Source organism: Jaculus jaculus, chromosome 12 (assembly GCF_020740685.1).
Source record: "Jaculus jaculus isolate mJacJac1 chromosome 12, mJacJac1.mat.Y.cur, whole genome shotgun sequence".
Taxonomy (NCBI): domain Eukaryota; kingdom Metazoa; phylum Chordata; class Mammalia; order Rodentia; family Dipodidae; genus Jaculus; species Jaculus jaculus.
Window position 1 is genome coordinate 109,371,823 of NC_059113.1, and position 18,785 is coordinate 109,390,607.

An 18,785-nucleotide genomic window follows, 5' to 3' on the forward strand; every position below is an offset into this window, starting at 1 on the left:
CACTCTGGGCATCTAATAATCTGTTGCGTTGAGTCATCATACTGAATCAGCACCCTGTATAACCAGACTGTCTTCTAAAATACTTGTTTTGTGTTCCTTGATACTTGTGGTCCCTGTTACAAAGTTCTAGTTTGATGAAAGATAGAACCTGAACACATCTCTTCACCCCTAATCTTTCTCTGAAGCTTGGGTCCATCAACATAGTTAATAATTCATACTAATAATGTTAACATAGGTTTTGACTAAATAGCAAGTAAAACTTGAAAGCACTTTATAAGATACTTCAATAGCAAAAATATGAAATTGTATTCCAGAGATTATCTAGTGCTTTCCTTTGGGTTCTAATTTAAGTCTCAATAATAAAATCATTCTATGCTAATATTGGTATCACTGGCTAAAGAAACGCTGTAGGAATTTTAATTGCATACTAATGAGAATTACATGACCTGATGGATTACAACATCTGCTTCAGAGTCTGTGAATTTACAAAACAGGTTAGGACTGTTCCTGCAATGTTTGAATTGAAAATTAGCTCCATGTTGGAACCTCAGAGGGTTCCCAAGCGACATTTGTTCTAGGGTATATTGCTTACTATTTATGGAACTGTCTTAATCTTAGCATTGTGAAGAGGCTAGAGAAAGAGAGATTATGGGACTCAAAACTCTCTGTTTGGGGATATTTTGTGTTATCTTTTTATCTTATATTTATACACCAATACCAGACAACATTGAAGAAACCTGGAAAGTAATGACCTTGGATGCAGTTGCTAAAGCATCTACATTTATGGTAAGATGAACTTTTTCTTTCTTGAAGATTGGGGCACCTTATAATTAAAAATAAATGTTTATGAACTTTTACAATGGTAATCATAACATAATAAGAGAAATATTGCTTGTTTCTAAAGATTAAATAAGCCCATAACTAAGTAAAGCCTATTGCATTAGTGAAGGCAAGGTTACAGAGGAGACCTGACTCCAGCAACTTTATGCTTAACTGTAAATTCTCTGCAGACAGTGACTCGTACAATAGAGGAGGCTAAAGGGGAAAGCTTTGGAGTCTACTTGTGGATTTGAATTTCACGGGACAAATTGGTCCCTTACCTATAGTATGAAACATGTCTGTTATCAATATTTCTACCTGTCTTGTGTTAAATCAGGGCTTTTTTTTTTTAACCATGGCTTCCACACTCTATCTTCAATTCTAAATTGCTGTATTGTGGGGATTGAGTTCATGCCAAAATACCCTTCTCCTTCAATCAAACTAACATTTGTGAAGTGTCACCATCTATAGGATGCCATAACCTATATCTGCATTCATTCCCCACTGTCATCTAATCATCTCAACTTATAGGACAGGAAAAAACTAGGCAAGGAGTAACAGTCCCACACTTGATATCCAAACCACCTCCTTTCTAAATCTGTACTCTGTCCCAACTGAGTCCCTTGCAGAATGCTCTTTGACCATACTTATGGCTGGAGGCTGGATGTACAGTGCCACCTCCTCAGACACTTAGAGGAGGGAGCAGCCCACTGTGTAAGAGGAAGGGGTGGCCCACAGTGCTTGGAGCCACAGTCATTAGGTCTGTAAAACCACAGTCCACACTGGCTAGTGTTTGTTAATGCCTGTGTTCTTTCCTCTGATGCTCTTAGCAGCTCCCTTTCTCCACAACTCTCTCTTCACCTTGATTTGATATGAATGAAAACAAAACATGTGGAAAGCCTATGCCAGCTCCACAGACAGACTGCAATGCCGTTTCCTATGATAATTTCCAATGTATTTAAAGTTTAAAGTAACTGATATTGATGCTATCATTAAAATTACAGTATTATCAAGTAATTTTGTTTCAAAATTCTACTTTCTCAGCTTCAAAGATTTCTGTTCATTTGTTTATTTGTAATAAAAGTTAACTTATATATGAGTTTATAATTAAGAAGTAATTACCAATCACCTAAAATGTCAGTTAAATGGTTTTTCAAATGAGATAAATATTTTTTAATTTTATTTTTTTATCTTTTAAAAATTTTTTTGGTTTATTTTTATTTATTTATTTGAGAGCAACAGACAGAGAGATAAAGAGGCAGGCAGAGAGAGAGAGAAAGAGAGAGAGAGAGAGAGAGAAAGAGAGAGAATGGGTGCACCAGGGCCTCCAGCCACTGCAAACAAACTCCAGATGCATGTGCCCCCTTGTGCATCTGGTTAACGTGGTCCTGGGAAATCGAGCCTCAAACTGGGGTCCTTAGGCTTCACAGGCAAGCGATTAACTGCTAAGCCATCTCTCCAGCCCTTTTAAAAAATCTTTATTTATTTATTTGGTTTTTTGAGGTAGCCCAGGCTGACCTGAGGTTCACTATGTAGTCTCAGGGTGACCTCAGACTCATGGCGATCCTCCTACCTCTGACTCCTGAGTGCTAGGATTAAAGGCATGCACCACCACAACCAGCTTTTAAATTTTATGTTAATTTATTTATTTGAGAGAGCAAGAGAGGGAAAGAGGCAGATACACACATACAGAGAGAGAGAAAGAATGGTATGCCAGGACCTCCAGCCACTGTAAACGAACTCCAGATGCATGCACCACCTTGTGCATTTGGTTTACATGGGTGCTGGGGAATTGAACAGAGATCCTTTGGCTTTGCAGACAAATGTGTTAACTGCTAAGCCATCTCTCCAGTCTCGAGATAAACTTTTATCTAAAACTCTTGAGGTCTATAGATGGAGAAGTCATATAATAAGATGTGTGCCAAATTATGCGGAAATAATATTTATAAGTTATTACTTTTGCTTTATTTTGTTCACATTTTTCTTTTCTGTAAACTTTCTGTTATTTGTGTATCTGATTTTCAACATCTGAATTTTAATATTGTTTATTTTGTTTTGTTTCATAGGCTACGTGTCTTGAGAATGTAGGTATTATGAGCTTTGATGAGTTTATTTCAATGATCATCAGAATGGATTATACCCAACCAATTTCAGATGAAAACATCACAGTGACTGATACAGCCTTTGCTGGCATCCCTGTGAGACTGTACTTACCAAAGAAAAAGTCAGAAACTTCAAGACGAGCTGTAATCTACATTCATGGTGGTGGCTTTTGTTTTGGAAGTTTCAGTAAGTTAATCATATGAAGAAAAATAAGAACTGTATGTTCTAACATAAAAGTATTTTATATGAACACACATATGTGGATATGCTTAACTATAGTTATATGTACTAGATAACTAGTAGAGAGATGCACATAGGCATGCATTTGGAACATGACATGATGGGGACTTTTTCCAATACAGGATTTTTTATTTTTGTCTTAAACAGTGTTTTTTATTTTTAATTTTATTTTCTTTTCTTTTTGAATATAGAGTTTTATTTTTCCCAGGCTAGCCTTGAACTTGTTATGTAGCTAAGTGTGATCTTGACTCCATGATCCACTTACCTTTACCTATAAAGTGCTAAGAGTATAGGTGTTTATGATCAGGCCATGCATATTTAATGTTTGGGATCAAACCCAAGGTTCTTTAAATGCTAGAAATATGGTGGTTTGAATGTGAAAGGCCAGCCTGGGAAGATGGTCCCCAGTGGTTGGCACTGCATGGGAAGTTTAGGAAGCCTTTGGGAAGTGAGCCTTTAGTATGCCATTGGGTGTGGACCCTAGAGGGTTATAGTTCAGACTTGTTTGGCGCTCATGGTTTTTTCTACATGCCCCTTGTTGATGTGATGACATCACACTGGCTTTCTGCTCCTGTCATGCTTTCCCTACTGGGATAGATCCTTCCCCTTGAAACTGCAAGCCCAAATGAACATTTTCCTTCCATAAGATGCTTCTGGTTGGGTTTTATTTTTTCCCAGTAGTGAGAAAGTAATTGAGACATTTAGCAAGTGCTTGACCAATTGAGCTATGTCTTTCACCCTTATCTTGAAAGCATTTTATTGTCAGCTATCATGCTGAACAAACCTAGATAAAATATGATATGAACAAGCCAAGACTGAACTCTTCCATTTGGTATCAGAACTGGTGTGATGCAGATGTTTGAATGCCCAATCAGAAACATTTACTGTACAATGAGCTTTGTAGTGACTGTTAAAAGTATCTCTAATAGTAAAGTTTACAACAAATTTTCTCATCTTAACTCTGAAAAGACACACAAAAATAGAACTATTTAATAATAATCCTCCCCTCCATAAACTCAACATCCTCTACTTATCTCTGGTGATAATTCCAAGAGGCATTTATAACTGATTAAAATAACAATATGAGTAAACTGACCTTTGTGAGAATATTGGAGAATTCCATCATAAATTGCATTAATACATGGATAGCCACTATAGTGTTTAAGTAAAGTAATAAAACAGCATATAAATGGAATTGTAGATATTTTCACATTGGTCTTCTCTGGTTTGAAATAGTATGAAAATTTTATAAAAATATGTTATCCAGATAGTGGAAACCAAATATTAACAGTAGGTATTAGACAATAATAACATAAACTCTTGGGACTGTATAGATGGCTCAGTGGATAAAGGCACTTGTTTGCAAAGCCTGATGCCCTGGGTTCCATTCCCCAGTACCCATCTAGAGTCAGATACACAAAGTGGCACATGTTTTTGGAGTTTGTTTACAATGGTAGGAGGTCCTGGTTTGCTCATAGTCTCTCTCTCTCTCTCATTCCCTCTTACTAACTAATCAACTAAATGAAAAAAGCACTGGAAATTAATGGTACACAAAGACTTTGACTCTATGAAATGCTAGAATGGTTAGGCTGAACTTTGACTGTTTAGGTTTTCCCCTCAGTTTTCTGACAACTAACATCAGCTATAATTTTACATGGACTTGTCAAATGAAATTTGATTAAATAGATATTAAATATTTTATTCAGTTAACTAGCCTTAGGAAGTATATGAAGAACAGGTAAGTAAATTCCTCAAGTAAGGAATGAATGGGATTTTTTCAGGAAGGGAACATTTATATGCCCTCAACACTGACTTGATGGCAGTATTCAGCACAATGCGACTGATGGCGGAGAACAGTTTGTGTCTGTGTCCCTTGCTTGTAGTGCTTGCCACACAACTCTGAGAGCAGTATTGCCCTTGTATACCTGCTTATTGACGACTCAGAGGTGTGAGAGTGGAAAGGACGGTTAGCAGCACAAGATAACTCATCAGGCAAAGTTAAAAGGCCCAGAGGAGAATAAGGAGCCTCTTTCCTGTTTGTTTTATCTATTTTACAGGATTCCAAGTATGAAGTAAAATGTGTAATTTACAATACTGAGATGGGAAATTTAGCTTTAGGGGCTTAGGAAATAAACTTTCAGTTTTATAATAAGCATGATAAAATTCAATCATCTGTGAGTCTTTGATGATCATACTTAGAGCTATAGTCTAATAGAATGGAAGTAACACACAAAAACCACAAACCAACCTAGGAGTTGGAATTGTGCTGTAGAGTCAGTAATATGCTGTGCAGTAGGAAACATGCTGTTACCCAGAGTTGGGAAACATGACTCCACGGAAGCTCAGGTTTTGTACATCTCAAAGGAAGCCATCAAAATGCTGTTTTCCCTTTTTAAGATTTTGAAAGGACCTGAGAAATTCTAGAGTACACAGTGTGACAAGGAAAGAAGGAGGGTTTTTCCTCCCAGTGGTTAAGTCCAAACCTTAAGACAATTATTCTCAGATTTTAGTGACTGGGAGTTTAGGTGGATCCTTGTTAAGCAGGTTATTGCCCTCCCAGCCCCGCTTGCAGAATTATTCATACAGCAAGCAAATAGCAGGGCCTGAAAATTAGTTGCCAGCTGTTGCTGAGTCTGTGTGTCAGGGCACCAGGCTATTGCGAATTGCTTCAGGTAGTTAATGGCCTGTGGAGAGTCAGGAATCCTGTTAGCACATATCTGTCTGAGTCATTCAAAGCTCTTCCATGTCCCCACTGAGCTGGAGGTTGAACAATACTGTCTCAGAGGAAATGGACAATTTGAGGGATTGTATACATTCCAATGTTGAACTGTTGAATGCTTCATCCTTATCTCAATCACTCGCTTTGACAAATTTGTATTCTGTCATACCATTCCTGAACACACTTTCTTCACTACTGTCAGAGGATGGGGCATCTTCTCTTGTGACATAATCTTTTTCTTAGTTTATTTTTTCTCACTGCTTTAAAGTACTAGATGAAAGGAATAAAGGGTTTCTATTGGTGTATAGTCACAGGGGAACCAGCCCATCATGGCGAGGAAGACACAGAGGTGTGAGCATGAGTGGGCTGGTCTCATTGTGTCTGTAGTTAGAAAGCAGAGATCTGATTTCTGGTGTTCAGTTCATGTTCTCCTTTTGATTCAGTCTAGGGCCCAAGAGCAGGGGTGGTGCTGTCAACAAAATAAATTGTCTTCCCTGCTCAGTTAAACCTTTCTGGGAACAACCACATCATCGACACATGTAGTTTTGTTCATATGATTTCACTATTCTTTTTCTTTTCTTTTTTTTTTTTTTTTTGAGGTAGGGGTTCACTCTAGCCCAAGCTGACCTGGAATTCACCATGTAGTCTCAGGGTGGCCTTGAACTCATGGTGATCCTCCTACCTCTGCCGAGTACTGGGATTACAGGTATGTGCCACCACGCCTGGCTTGATTTCTCTATTGTAAATTCCTCAATGACTTTCATCACTTATCAGAACAAATATAAAATTCCTAGTATATTTCTCAGTGTGACATTGAACTTCTTGTCTCCTGCCAATACTCTCCTCAATGACTTAATTAATTAAAATAATTTTTAAATGTCACTCTTATTCTTATACTCTGTCTTAATACCCACTTAATGTCATGTGACATATTCAAAGAAACTAAAGATTCCTTGAGAGTATGCTCTTGTTATTGTCTTAGTGAATCAATATATGATTACATTCCTTTTTCCTGGATTTCTGAATCATTTGAAAGATTATTCACAGAATTAACATAGATAAAGTCCAGACATTAACATTACTTCTGAAGAAGGTTTTGGATGCTGTTGGTATGCTGCTCTCAGAGTATAGAACCAGCTGTTCTGGCTTTCCATCCTGACCAATGACAAGCCTCTTCCCTGTGAAATGTGCTGAACAAAGGAACAGAGTCCAGGCCACAAGGGGATCAGGGAGGGTCACTACATGGGGCCAATAGATAGCAAGAGAAACTGGAATGGGCCAAGCCTAATTTTTCCAAGTTACCAATTAACAGTCACCTCTTCATCCCCATAGAGAGAGATGAAAGACCGTGCTTTATTGGCTCAGGTGCTTCTGCAGGGATATCTGTGGAAAATAGGTGTTTCTAGGCAACATTCTCAAGGTGCATTTCTCACATTCATAGCTCAGTGTTTCTGTCACTTAAAAAAAATTGTATTTATTTATTTATTTACTAGAGAGAGAGAGAGAGAGAGATAGGGAAATAGAGGATAAGAGAGATAAAGACACAGGGAGAGAATGGGCCCAGCAGGGCCTCTAGCCACTGCAAACAAATGCCACCTTGTGCATCTGGCTTCATGTGGGTACTGGGGAATTGAACCTGGGTCCTGTGACTTTGCAGGCAAGCACCTTAACAGCTAAGCCATCTCTCCAGGCCTCTGTCACTTTTAAATTATAGGAAGTGCTTTAATCTTTCTCTTTTTTATTTCAGAACAGAGACCTTTTGACTTCTTGAACAGATGGACTGCAAACATACTTGACGCTGTCGTTGTAGGAGTGGAGTAAGGGAATGATTTTTCTCTGACTACTGTGATTTTATCTTCACCGTGTAGAGGGCTGATTTCCAAATCAGCCAACTTTAAAATTCAACATATTTTATTTCTTACCATAGACTCCTCAAAGGAGCCCCAGAACCCATTATTCTCTGATGATAATGGAAATCTTTGAGTTATACCCTAGGATAGTATTTTGGAAAATATTATAACACTATAATCCCTAGTTGTATTTCATATGGCATAGTTGGACAGGGAAAAATAAATTAACCTTGGAACAATGACATTTTTAATTCTATGTAGGCTAGCAAGAAAAAAAGAGCACTTCTTTGTTGGAGTGAAATGATGATAAAACTTGGGATCAGCTGAAATCATTGAGCCACTCCCCTTTACCTTATCTCACATTTTGAATTTTGTTGAAACATACTGGGATATCTTAGGACAGCTCAGTATTTTCTTATGCATACTAATTAATAGACTCTGGTCTTCTGATTCCAAGGCTAATTTTTAAATTCAATGTCCTCAGGAGGAAGTTATTGTCTTCAATTATTTAATAAGTTCACAGTGTCAAAAAATAAAGACTTCTAATCCAATAATTCTTACAGTAATGAATACAATATTTTTTAAAACTAGGAAGCTTTGACTTGACTATCTAAAGAAAGAGGTTTGCTACCATGTTCATTATACTTACAGTAGCCCAAAGAACTCCATATTTTATGGGCATTTCTAGTTTACAGTTTTACAGTCTAATTCTTGAAGCCATCTGAATCATATTATAAATCTATTTTAATGCAGAGATATGTTTTTGCATGTCATATATTCAATCCAATACTCATGATTTGCATTGTTTTTGACCCTCAAGGATTAAACACACTGTGAAAAAGAAAAGCTATCAATATCTTTGGGGAACCTAGATATGTCTAAATTATATTTATGTTAAGATATCAGTAAAATTTATAGTAAAATTCTAAGGATACTGTTATTAACATTTAATATTAAATATTGATATTTAGATGTTAATATCTGAAAAACAAACCAAAAAACATTAGTTTTGTGAGCTGGCTAACAGGGGCATTCATATGCTGTGGGTGCAGGAAAGTCATTATATTTATTAAAACAATTATAAAAGAATTTGCCTTATGGGTTGGGGATAGTTTAGTTATGAAAAACATTATTAGCTGGGCTAGGCATGGGGGCACATGCCTCCAAACCTAGCACTTGGGAGGCAGAGGTAGTAAGATGATAACTGTGAGTTCAAGGCCAGCCAGGGACTATCAAGTGAGTTCCACATAAACCTGGGATACAGTGAGACACTACCTTTTAAAAAAGACAAAAATAAATAAATAAATAAATAAATAAATAAAACACTTACTGTACTAGCCTGAGGAGTGGAGTTAAGATGCCCAGAACTCTCATCAAGCCAGACACAAATAGGACATTTGCCTACAACATGATCTCACAGCTGTTGCCTTAAAAAGAAATCTCAGTTCTTTTTCTGCAAGGATTTAAAAAAATGTTGGCAAAGCCAACATGAAAAACACGACAGGAGGTGTCCACCTAGTGGAGTTCATCACAGTGCGCTGCTGAGCTCCTCTGACATCTTCTATTGACTTTGGACAGACAATTGAAATAACTTATACTGATTTTGTAATCATGAGTTAAAAGAAAACTGTGTTGGTGTTTGGAACACACAGGATCTGGTGATAAAATTGAGCTCATTTGATGTTTGGGATCTTGTAACCAGACATACCCACCCATGTTTCTTTTCTTGTTCTATTTTCAAGCTATAGACTAGCCCCTCACCATCACTTCCCTGCTCAGTTTGAAGATGGCATGGCTGCAATCCAGTTTTTTCTTCAGGATAAAATTCTCACAAAATATGGAGTAGATCCTGCCAGAATTGCAATCGCAGGAGACAGTTCGGGGGGCACTTTGACAGCGGCATTGACTCAGCAGGTACATTGTGTCTTACACTGCGATAGGAGCTAGAGGTTGAGGCCTGGTAGATTTCTATCAGATACCCACTTCTACTGGCAGAATTTTTTGAGAAGATAATATTTTCCCCCATCAAATTACAATGGTGCTTGAGGGAACAGTCAACAGACCATAACATGACTGTGCATGTTTGGATTCTGCTGCTGTATTGGTCCATGTGCCGATTCATGCCAACACTGTATTCATTACAACCTTGGTATTTGTGGTAGTCTAATGTGAAATGATCACCATGGCCTCATATGTTTTGTGATTAAGCCTCCTATAATCCCTAGCTGATGGCAATTTGGGGGTGGAGCCTTTCTGGGGGCAATTTGTTGCTTGGGGTAGGAATGTTGTAGCTAAAGTGCCCCTTGCCAGAGATAACTCACTCTTGATACCTGCTCTTGCTGCTACCTGCTGGCTGCTGCAGCAAGATGTGCTTCCCGCCTCTGTTCTGCCATGCTTGCCTAACAATTATGAAATAGTAACCCAAAACAAGTCCTTCCCTTCCATATACTGCTTCTGGTCAGGTGTTTGTCCCAGCAATGAGAAGAAGGTAATTACAACTATATTCTTTTGTTCCTCGTACTACACAGCTCACCCATTAAAACATCAGGGCATCTTTAAATTCCTACACTGAAAGCCTACTTGGATTTTATTTTATATTATTTTATTTTATGGTTTTGGATTTTTGAGGTAGGGTTTCACTCTAGCTCAGGCTGACCTGGAATTCACTATGCAGTCTCAGAGTAGCCTCAAACTCACAGTGATCCTCCTACCTCTGCCTCCCAAGCACTGGGATTAAAGGCATGTGCCATCACACCCGGCCCTACTTGGATTTTGATAGGATTGCACTATGTCTGTTAATCTGGGGATGATTAGCTTATTGACACTGAAAATTCCCATGAATGCACATACTAACCTCATTTTGAGTAGGTTCTGTTTTAACATTTCCATTTATTTATATGAGAGAGAGAGAGAGAGAGATAGAGAGAGAGAGAGAGAGAGGGAGAGAGAGAGGCTGAGTATGGGCACACCAGGTCTGCTTGCCCCTGAAAATGAACTCCAGATGCATGTTCCACCTTGTGTATCTGCTTTATGTGGGTCCTGTGGACTGACCCTGAGTCGTCAGGCTTTGCTAACAAGTACCTTTAAATACCAAACAATCTCCCCAGCCCTCATTTTCAGTAGGTTCTATTCAATTTCTCATCATTATTTAAGTATTTTTAGGGTAGAAATGAGAGTCAATTCTCTCCTCAAATTAATTTATAAATTATTTAGAATTATTCCTTTAAAGTTTTTCCCAAATGTTTATTGATGGTACATAAAAGCATAGATTTTTTTGTAGTAGCCTTCTGTGATCACATCCTAGATAAGTTGTTTGTTTGTTTATTTTTTATTTGTATTTATTTGAGAGGGACAGAGAGAGAGAGGGAGAGAGAGAGGGAGAGAGAACGGGCACGCCAGGGCTTCCAGCCACTGCAAACGAACTCCTGGGGAATTGAGCCTTGAACCGGGGTCCTTAGGCTTCACAGGCAAGTGCTTAACCACTAAGCCAGCTCTCCAGCCCTAGATAAGTTCTTATAATTCTAGCACTTAAGCATGCAAATATTTTCTACACAAGCATGTAGATTCCTTGATCTTACAGCCATCTCAATAACCATTGCCTCCAGGGATTTAGATTGTTACCAGAGGTTTTAGAATACAGGCCTTCCTTCTGGCAGTTCCAATAAGCTAGGCTTGGGTCCTCCCCCTCTCTGCCCCTAATGTTCCAATAAAAGACACTAATAATGAAAATCAGAGAAAGGGGATTCATTCAACGTGACCACAGAGGGGCGAGGCACAGATATCGGGCCGAGTGACTCCCATGTCCGTCCTTTTGGGCACTAACATTAGGGTTAGAGAGGCAGCATGAAGCTGTCCAGGTCTGTATGGTCCCACTCACCACTGTCAGGCCTGTAAGGAGATCTGATAAGTTGTTAGAACTGCAATAAATCTCATCCTGGGTGGCTCATTCCTCCTTTGGCTAGCACCAGGGCAGCCTTTTTCTTCCTCCAACATGGTTTCAAGGAGAAATTTTCATTCTTTAGGGTCCCTTGTTTCAATAGCCAGATAACACAAGAGCCTCTCTTTAAAATGTCCTCACTCCTGTCAGGATGGCCACAATATTGCCTTTGCTGTTCATATCTCCTATCCTTCTACACTGACTACTGGTGATGTCTATGTTTGTTGGAATAATACCATATGTGAGTTATAAGCTAAAGTCCCTGGAAAAGCTGCACCTACAAATGTTGGGTAAGGCTGAAGGGCTGATGTGCACTGTGGTGACTATGAGAGTGAGATTCGGGGCCACAGACAAATTGACCTGGGCTCTCTTCACCTGCTTTGTAGCCACTTAAGGCTACCTTTGCGTCTGACCTAACATCCTGTGAATATGAACTAAAGTAAACCATTTTGAAATACAGAGTCCCTATTTTCCACCAACCTGAAAGCTAAGAATGCCATCAAATACCTCTGTAGCAGAGATTTCCTCACCTTGCTGCAACCTGCCTACCTGGTGTTTCCACAAATGGATTTGAAAAGTGCCTTCACAGATGACCATCTTTTGTTCTGTAACTATAAGAGCTTCAAGAAGCTGAAACATGGCATTTGGGTCAAACTGGACCTCTGTTCCTGTGTCATGGTCACTCATTTTGGCTCCAGAATAATTGAGCCTTCATTGTCCTTGAGAAGTGAGCTGTATTGTCTGTGTGGCTAGGCTCTTCTTGGTGAGCAGCCTTCTCAAGATGCCAGTCACCACTGCCACTCAAAATAGAGACAGCAGACTGCAGCAACCCAAGGACAATACAGATGCGACAGTAAAAGCAACATAGGCTGGAGAGATGGCTCAGAGGCGAAAGGTACTTGCTTGCAAAGCCTGATGGCTCAGGTTCAATTCCCCAGTACCCACATAATCCAGATGCACAAAGTGGGCCAAATTTAGTTTGTATGTTGGAAGTGTGTAAATTAAAATTTTTTAATTTTTATTTATTTATTTGAAAGTGACAGAGAGAGAAAGATGCAAATAGAGAGAATGGGCACGCCATGGCCTCCAGCCGCTGAAAACAAACTCCAGACTTGTGCACCCCCTTGTGCATCTGGCTAACATGGGTCCTGAGGAATCGAGCCTCAAATCAGGGTCCTTAGGCTTCACAGGCAAGTGCCTAACCGCTAAGCCATCTCTGCAGCCCTAAATTGTTTTTTGATTGTACAGATTCTCACAGTTAAGAGATTGCCTGGAGTCTCAGAAGAGACTGTGGATTTTGAACAGTGCTGGGACTGTTACACACTACTTGTAATCTAAGTCTTTTGGAATCTGAAATAGCACGTGCTTTTTTGTTTAAACTTATATTTCCAGATGTTGGCATGACACCTGTCTTCTTGCTATCTTATTCTTCCCATTGTCTTCTCTTTCCCTTCAGAAAATTCCAAAGCCTGGTTGCCCTACATCTTTGTCTGCATTACCGACTTTCTTTAATCAGATCCATTGTGTAACAGAACACAGTCTCAAAGTGTCCTCTGTGGTGTGGAGAATACTGAGAAGGCTCACACCAGCCTGGCTGTGTGGCTGTTAGGAGCAGAACCAAGCTGCCCTGTATACCAGCTTTGGGTAATCAAACCACTTCCAGTACTGTGAAGGAGTGTTGCTTGAACTGAACGTTGCAAGATGTTGGCAACATGGGCAAAATAAGCATGGAAAAGTCAGCAGCTGGTACAATGGGGACAACAGGAATGGGAAATAGTGGCATGTCTGTGGGCAAAGCAAATTATTTCTTCTGACGTTCCAGAAAGCCATGGTTAGACAGGCTATTGTTGCTCCCTCCCTGTGCTTATGGTTTATTTGGTTCCTAGCTTTGTGACATTGAGCATGGGGTACCTTCTGTGGTTCTCTTAAATTAGCATCTAAGCTACCTACCTGTAAGGACAGTGGGGAGAAGTTTGTAATCAGAGAGTTTGGCAGGAGCTTACTCTGCCTGCTTTCATTCAAACCTTGTGGACCCATCAGCATCTTGTGAGTGCCGGTGGAGAGCTTTTCCTTGGGTGCAGTTCCTTCTAGACCTAAGTTCTTCATTTGGCAACTCAAGCCGTTGTGGGGAGAAGGTGACCTCGGGAGTTAACCTCTAGTGTGGAGCATCCTGTGGGGTTGGTATGGTAGGGGATGGACTTAAGCTGAGACAGTTGATCCTAAGAGATGCATTCAGAGTCCCTGTAGTTCACAGGGTCTCAGGGCAAGCCCAGTGCCCTTTATCTCTGCCAGGCAAAAGCGTGCATCCTCCCCTTGCTCATCAAACAGTTGTGAGCATCAACTCGTTTCATAATTTTGTACCTTTGCTTCCCAAACCCTTTACCGTTCTCTCAGGAAGAAAGTTGCATCTACTTTTGTTGTTTGTTTCATGTATGATTACATTTTGATTTTTCTGACCTTTTGTAATATGAATAATAGGCAAAATTATTTTTAATGAAATTCATTTTAAATTATTTTTATTAATTTTAAAAGTTCTACTTCATAAATTTTAAGATAGTATAATATTAAATATTTAAAATTATTTTCCTCATTTTATTGTTTTTTTAAAGAATATTTTGTGTGTTTGTTTTGGTTTTTAAAGGTAGGGTCTTGCTCTAGCCCAGGCTGATCTGGAATTCACTATGTAGTATCAGGTTAGCCTTGAACTCACGGCAATCCTCTTACCTCTGCCTCCTGAGTGTTGGGATTAAAGGCGTGCACCACCACGCCTGGCTGGGCTTTTGCCAATAATTTTTGTAAGGTTATATACAGTTGGTTTCCTCCACACCATGGTTAAGATTATGTCATATATGTTGATGTTTTTTGATGAAAGCATATTCATTTATCTCTTTTCCACTTGCTTTCTGTCCTTATATCTCTCTTATCCTTTCTCCCAGTCTTTCCATAATTTCAAACAGTATTTTAAAAATGTAATTTTTAAACTATGTTGCAGTTTAAGCCATTGACAGGTATTATGAATACTGTGAAATATTTATGATTTATAGCATCAAATTGTATTGGTTTATTGCCCTATACTTGTGTAAATAATTACATTTTATGTTGGGGATTTTTGGAAACCATTGCTTAACATGGTGTCATCATCTTTTCAGATACACAGCGACCCTTCAGTAAAGCACAAGTTCAGGGCGCAAGTCTTAGTTTACCCTGGCTTGCAGGCAATTGACACTTACTTGCCAGCTCACCAAGAAAATGAACACGCTGTAGTGCTGACAAGGGACGTAGCCATAAAGCTCCTGAGTCTGTACTTCACCAAGGATGCAGCCTTACCCCAGGCAATGAGAAGAAACCACCACATGCCTGAGGAATCCAGATTTCTCTTCCAATTTGTTAACTGGAGTGCTCTGCTTCCTGAGAAGTACCAAAAGGGCTACGTATATAGGGAACCTGTTCTTGGAATCTCTCCTTACCCTCTGTCAGCACTCATGGACAGCAGAGCCTTCCCCTTGCTGGCCAACGATTCCCAGCTACAGAATTTGCCACTAACCTACATTATCACCTGTCAATATGATCTCCTAAGAGATGATGGACTGATGTATGTTTCAAGACTTCAGAATGTTGGGGTTCAAGTTGCCCATGACCATGTTGAGGATGGGATCCATGGAGCTCTGTCATATATGACAGCACCTTTTTATTTACAGTTAGGTCTTCAGATAAGAGACATGTATATCAGTTGGCTAGAAAAGAATTTATAAATAATATACCTCTAGTCCTCAATGGATTTCAATTTGTGGTGACTTAGTCATGCAAAGAATAAGTTGTGATGTAAAAATCTAGATTTGAGTCAGTTATAACAGTTACAATGTGTCATTGAACTAATTATTATGTTTTGTCTGTTATAAATTGTATATGTAAAATGTAAGTTATTTAGCTACTTCTTATTTATAATTTATTATCATCATGATGTCTCTAAAAGGGCTAATGCTTAATAAATCTGTGAAATAACCAGTACTTTTGCCAAATTAGTGATGGCAGTTGCTGATAGCAGTGAGTAGGAATGGGGAAAAAAAGATAACAGAAAATAAAAATAAATGCTGCTAATCAAGCCTGAAAACCACTGTACAGGATGAATTCTAGGCACTGTGTTCTTTATGGTGTCTTATCAAAAAACCACAAATCCACTGACTTATAGCAGCCATATATTTTCTTAAAGTTCTGTGGGGCCTAATGTCTGAGATTAATATAGCTGGGCAGAAATCCTGGCATCGCCAAGGCCCATGCTCCCTTTAGGGGAAGATCTTTGCCTTCCATGGCGAGAAGTTTTAATTGAATGTCACTTATGTCCTCAGTTTTCTCTACTTCACACTCATACAGCATTCTTCTGTGTCAAATCCTCCTGTCTCCCAAGGCAAGAATCACTGTGTTTTCCTTCATGATTCACCTAAATAATACAAGATAATCTTCCAAATCCAAGATCCTTAATTACTGAGTTCCCTCTCTTTTTATTATATAAGGTATCATTCACAGTAATTATGGTATAGATACTTATGAGAAGACCATGACAATATTTTCAGTAATATTTTTAAATTTTATGAATTAATGATATATTTCAAGAATCAAATCTAAATATATACTCTTTTTCTGAAGAACATCTGATATGGAAGAAAGCTAGCTTTGAAAAGGAATTTTCTTCAAATATATCATTTTGAATTACTCAAATAAAGTGACTTGGTAAAATTTGGTTTAGTAATTTCATAAACCAAAACTGAAGATTTATTGGCATGAAAACGTGTCTGAAGTAGAGTAATATATCAATATTGGGCACTAAGTGCAATCATTTGAGCCAATAAGAAGCTGCAATGTGGGAAGCAGTGTAAGGTGGGGATAGGGAGGGAGGCAGTGGGGGATACAATCTACAAGCCCTTTGACCCACCAGCAATCATTTGAATCGATAAGAAGCTGCAATGTGGGAAGCAGGGTAAGGAGGGGATAGGGAGGGAGGCAGTGGAACATACAATCTACAAGCCCTTTGATCCAACAGCAATCATTTGAATCAATAAGAAGCTACAATGTGGGAAGCAGGGTAAGGAGGGGATAGGGAGGGAGGCAGTGGGGGATACAATCTACAAGCCCTTTGATCCAACAGCAAGGGACATGTCTAGCTTGGCCAGTTGAGGCTATTGTTGTTTAACCTCTTCTATGAAAGAGAATTAAAATTTACAGTATCAGAAATCCATTAAGGAAATAGCCATCTGACAAATGTAGAAAAGAATTAGGTATGTTCATAGAGCTATTTTTCTTCAGATGAATTTCAGGACCCCAAGGACGAAAAAGCATCCACAATATCCATATACAAAATCAAAATGAATATCACTGGGGTCAATGAAATATAACATGTGTATGGAATTGTGACAATTTATAAATTGTGATTTTCATGGTTCTGACTTAACATACTTTAAACTCTTAAGCATTTAAGTTGCTTTTACAACTATTTTATAGATTTTTTTCCATGAAATTTCTTTTATTTATTTATTTTTTTTGAGGTAAGGTCTTGCTCTAGCCCTGACTGACCTGAAATTCACTAGGTAGTCTCAGGCAATACTCCTACCTCTGCCTCCTGAGTGCTGGGATTAAAGGCATGTACCACCATGCTAGACTAAGTTATTTGTACAACTATTTTATAGATTTTTTCCATGAATTGTCGAGTATATCACCTCCAATACCCAAGCAGTAACCCAATTCTTTTTATTATTTAATATACTAGGGATTATTTTTAATCAGGGCTAAAAATCTTTAAATATCTCAATACCACAGCATGGTCAGAAGACACATCAAATGAGGTCTTGCTTATATGTGTTGTCACATCTTTGGACAGGAAGGTGAATGACTCACAGGTAGAGATTAGCTAGAGGAAATTAGTTCCTGAAAATTTTTCTTATCTTACATAACAGGAAAGTGTTTTTCCTGTTTTTGTTTCATCCCTGTAGAAATATCAGAAATGGAGATTAAGTATAAGAGTCTTGGAGCTTTCTACCTTTCTCCATTTCTATCTCTTCCCATCCAGACATACCTAGACTAGGCCTGGGATTCTGGAATTGCTGCTGTTATGATGACTGGGGATTCTGGATTGAGGACAGGGAATGACACACTTGCCCAGTCTCAATTTATCACCAAAGGGTCCTCTGGCCTTTTTTCACTCTCTTTAGCTTTCTGCTCTCCTCCCTCCCCCTCCTTATTTCTATCTTGTCTTATCTCCCTCTGTTGAGTCTTCTCTTTTCCATCAGGTGTCTGTACCCCCTCTCTCTCCCAGTCCTATCTCACTTTACCCCTCTCTTTCTTCCACTTGCTGTCTCCTATCTCTTACCTTCTTTCTTTTCCCTCATCCATCACAATAAAGTGTTAAACTCAAGAAATTTGTTTGTCTTTGTCTTGGTGTCTCTATACTGACTTCAAGATCTAACATTAAGGTATGTTTGTCCAATCTTATTTATTTATTTATTTTAAATTTTGCTTCTAAGCATTTCTGAATGAGACCATTTTAAGCAACCATGGTGTTGCACATAGACATGGACTGGGACAAACAGAAGTGACATGAAAAGGAAAAAAAGAGAAACCGACCTCAACATCAATAGATTGTCCTTTATTCAGCACAAAGAACAATGAAAGCTGGACAGTCTCTCCATGGGATTAGAGACTGCATGCTTAGACATAGGTGAGATGGGCTTTATGGTCAGAAGTGTGAAAAATGGAGAGCAAAGTACAAATGGAAAAGGAGTAGAGAAAAAAAAGGTGGGGATGAGGTCTTTCTGCCTGTGGAGTCTGTTTGTCTTTTTTATGGTCTTGGGCCAAGGGTCCCTGTACACCAGATGTTCTTATTGGAGAAAACATTTGAGGTATTTTGCAGACCAGAAACTTTCCAAGAGACCTGTTGTTCTAAACCTCCACTACAGTCAGCTTACCCAGTCACTGTGTGATTTATTAATCCTTCCCATCCCGTTTCTGAAGTTGGCTAGTCTGCCAGGCACTGGGTACTGCTCCCTTGCTGTACAGTTAGTATCATTGGGTGCTACTCCACAAATCAGTTCCCATGTATGTGGGAGCATTGGGAATTTGTAATTGG

At 38.9% G+C, this 18,785-nt stretch overlaps 1 protein-coding gene across 1 annotated transcript; it reads left to right on the top strand.

The window, feature by feature from the left end:
- The first annotated feature begins 648 nt into the window (after positions 1-648).
- LOC101608985 (arylacetamide deacetylase-like 2) lies at positions 649-15,420 on the top strand. The gene is made up of 5 exons (XM_004655914.2): positions 649-786; positions 2,886-3,108; positions 7,629-7,698; positions 9,474-9,645; positions 14,818-15,420. Exons 1-5 carry the CDS (start codon positions 649-651, stop codon positions 15,418-15,420), a joined length of 1,206 nt encoding a protein of 401 aa, XP_004655971.1.
- Positions 15,421-18,785: the final 3,365 nt, after the last annotated feature.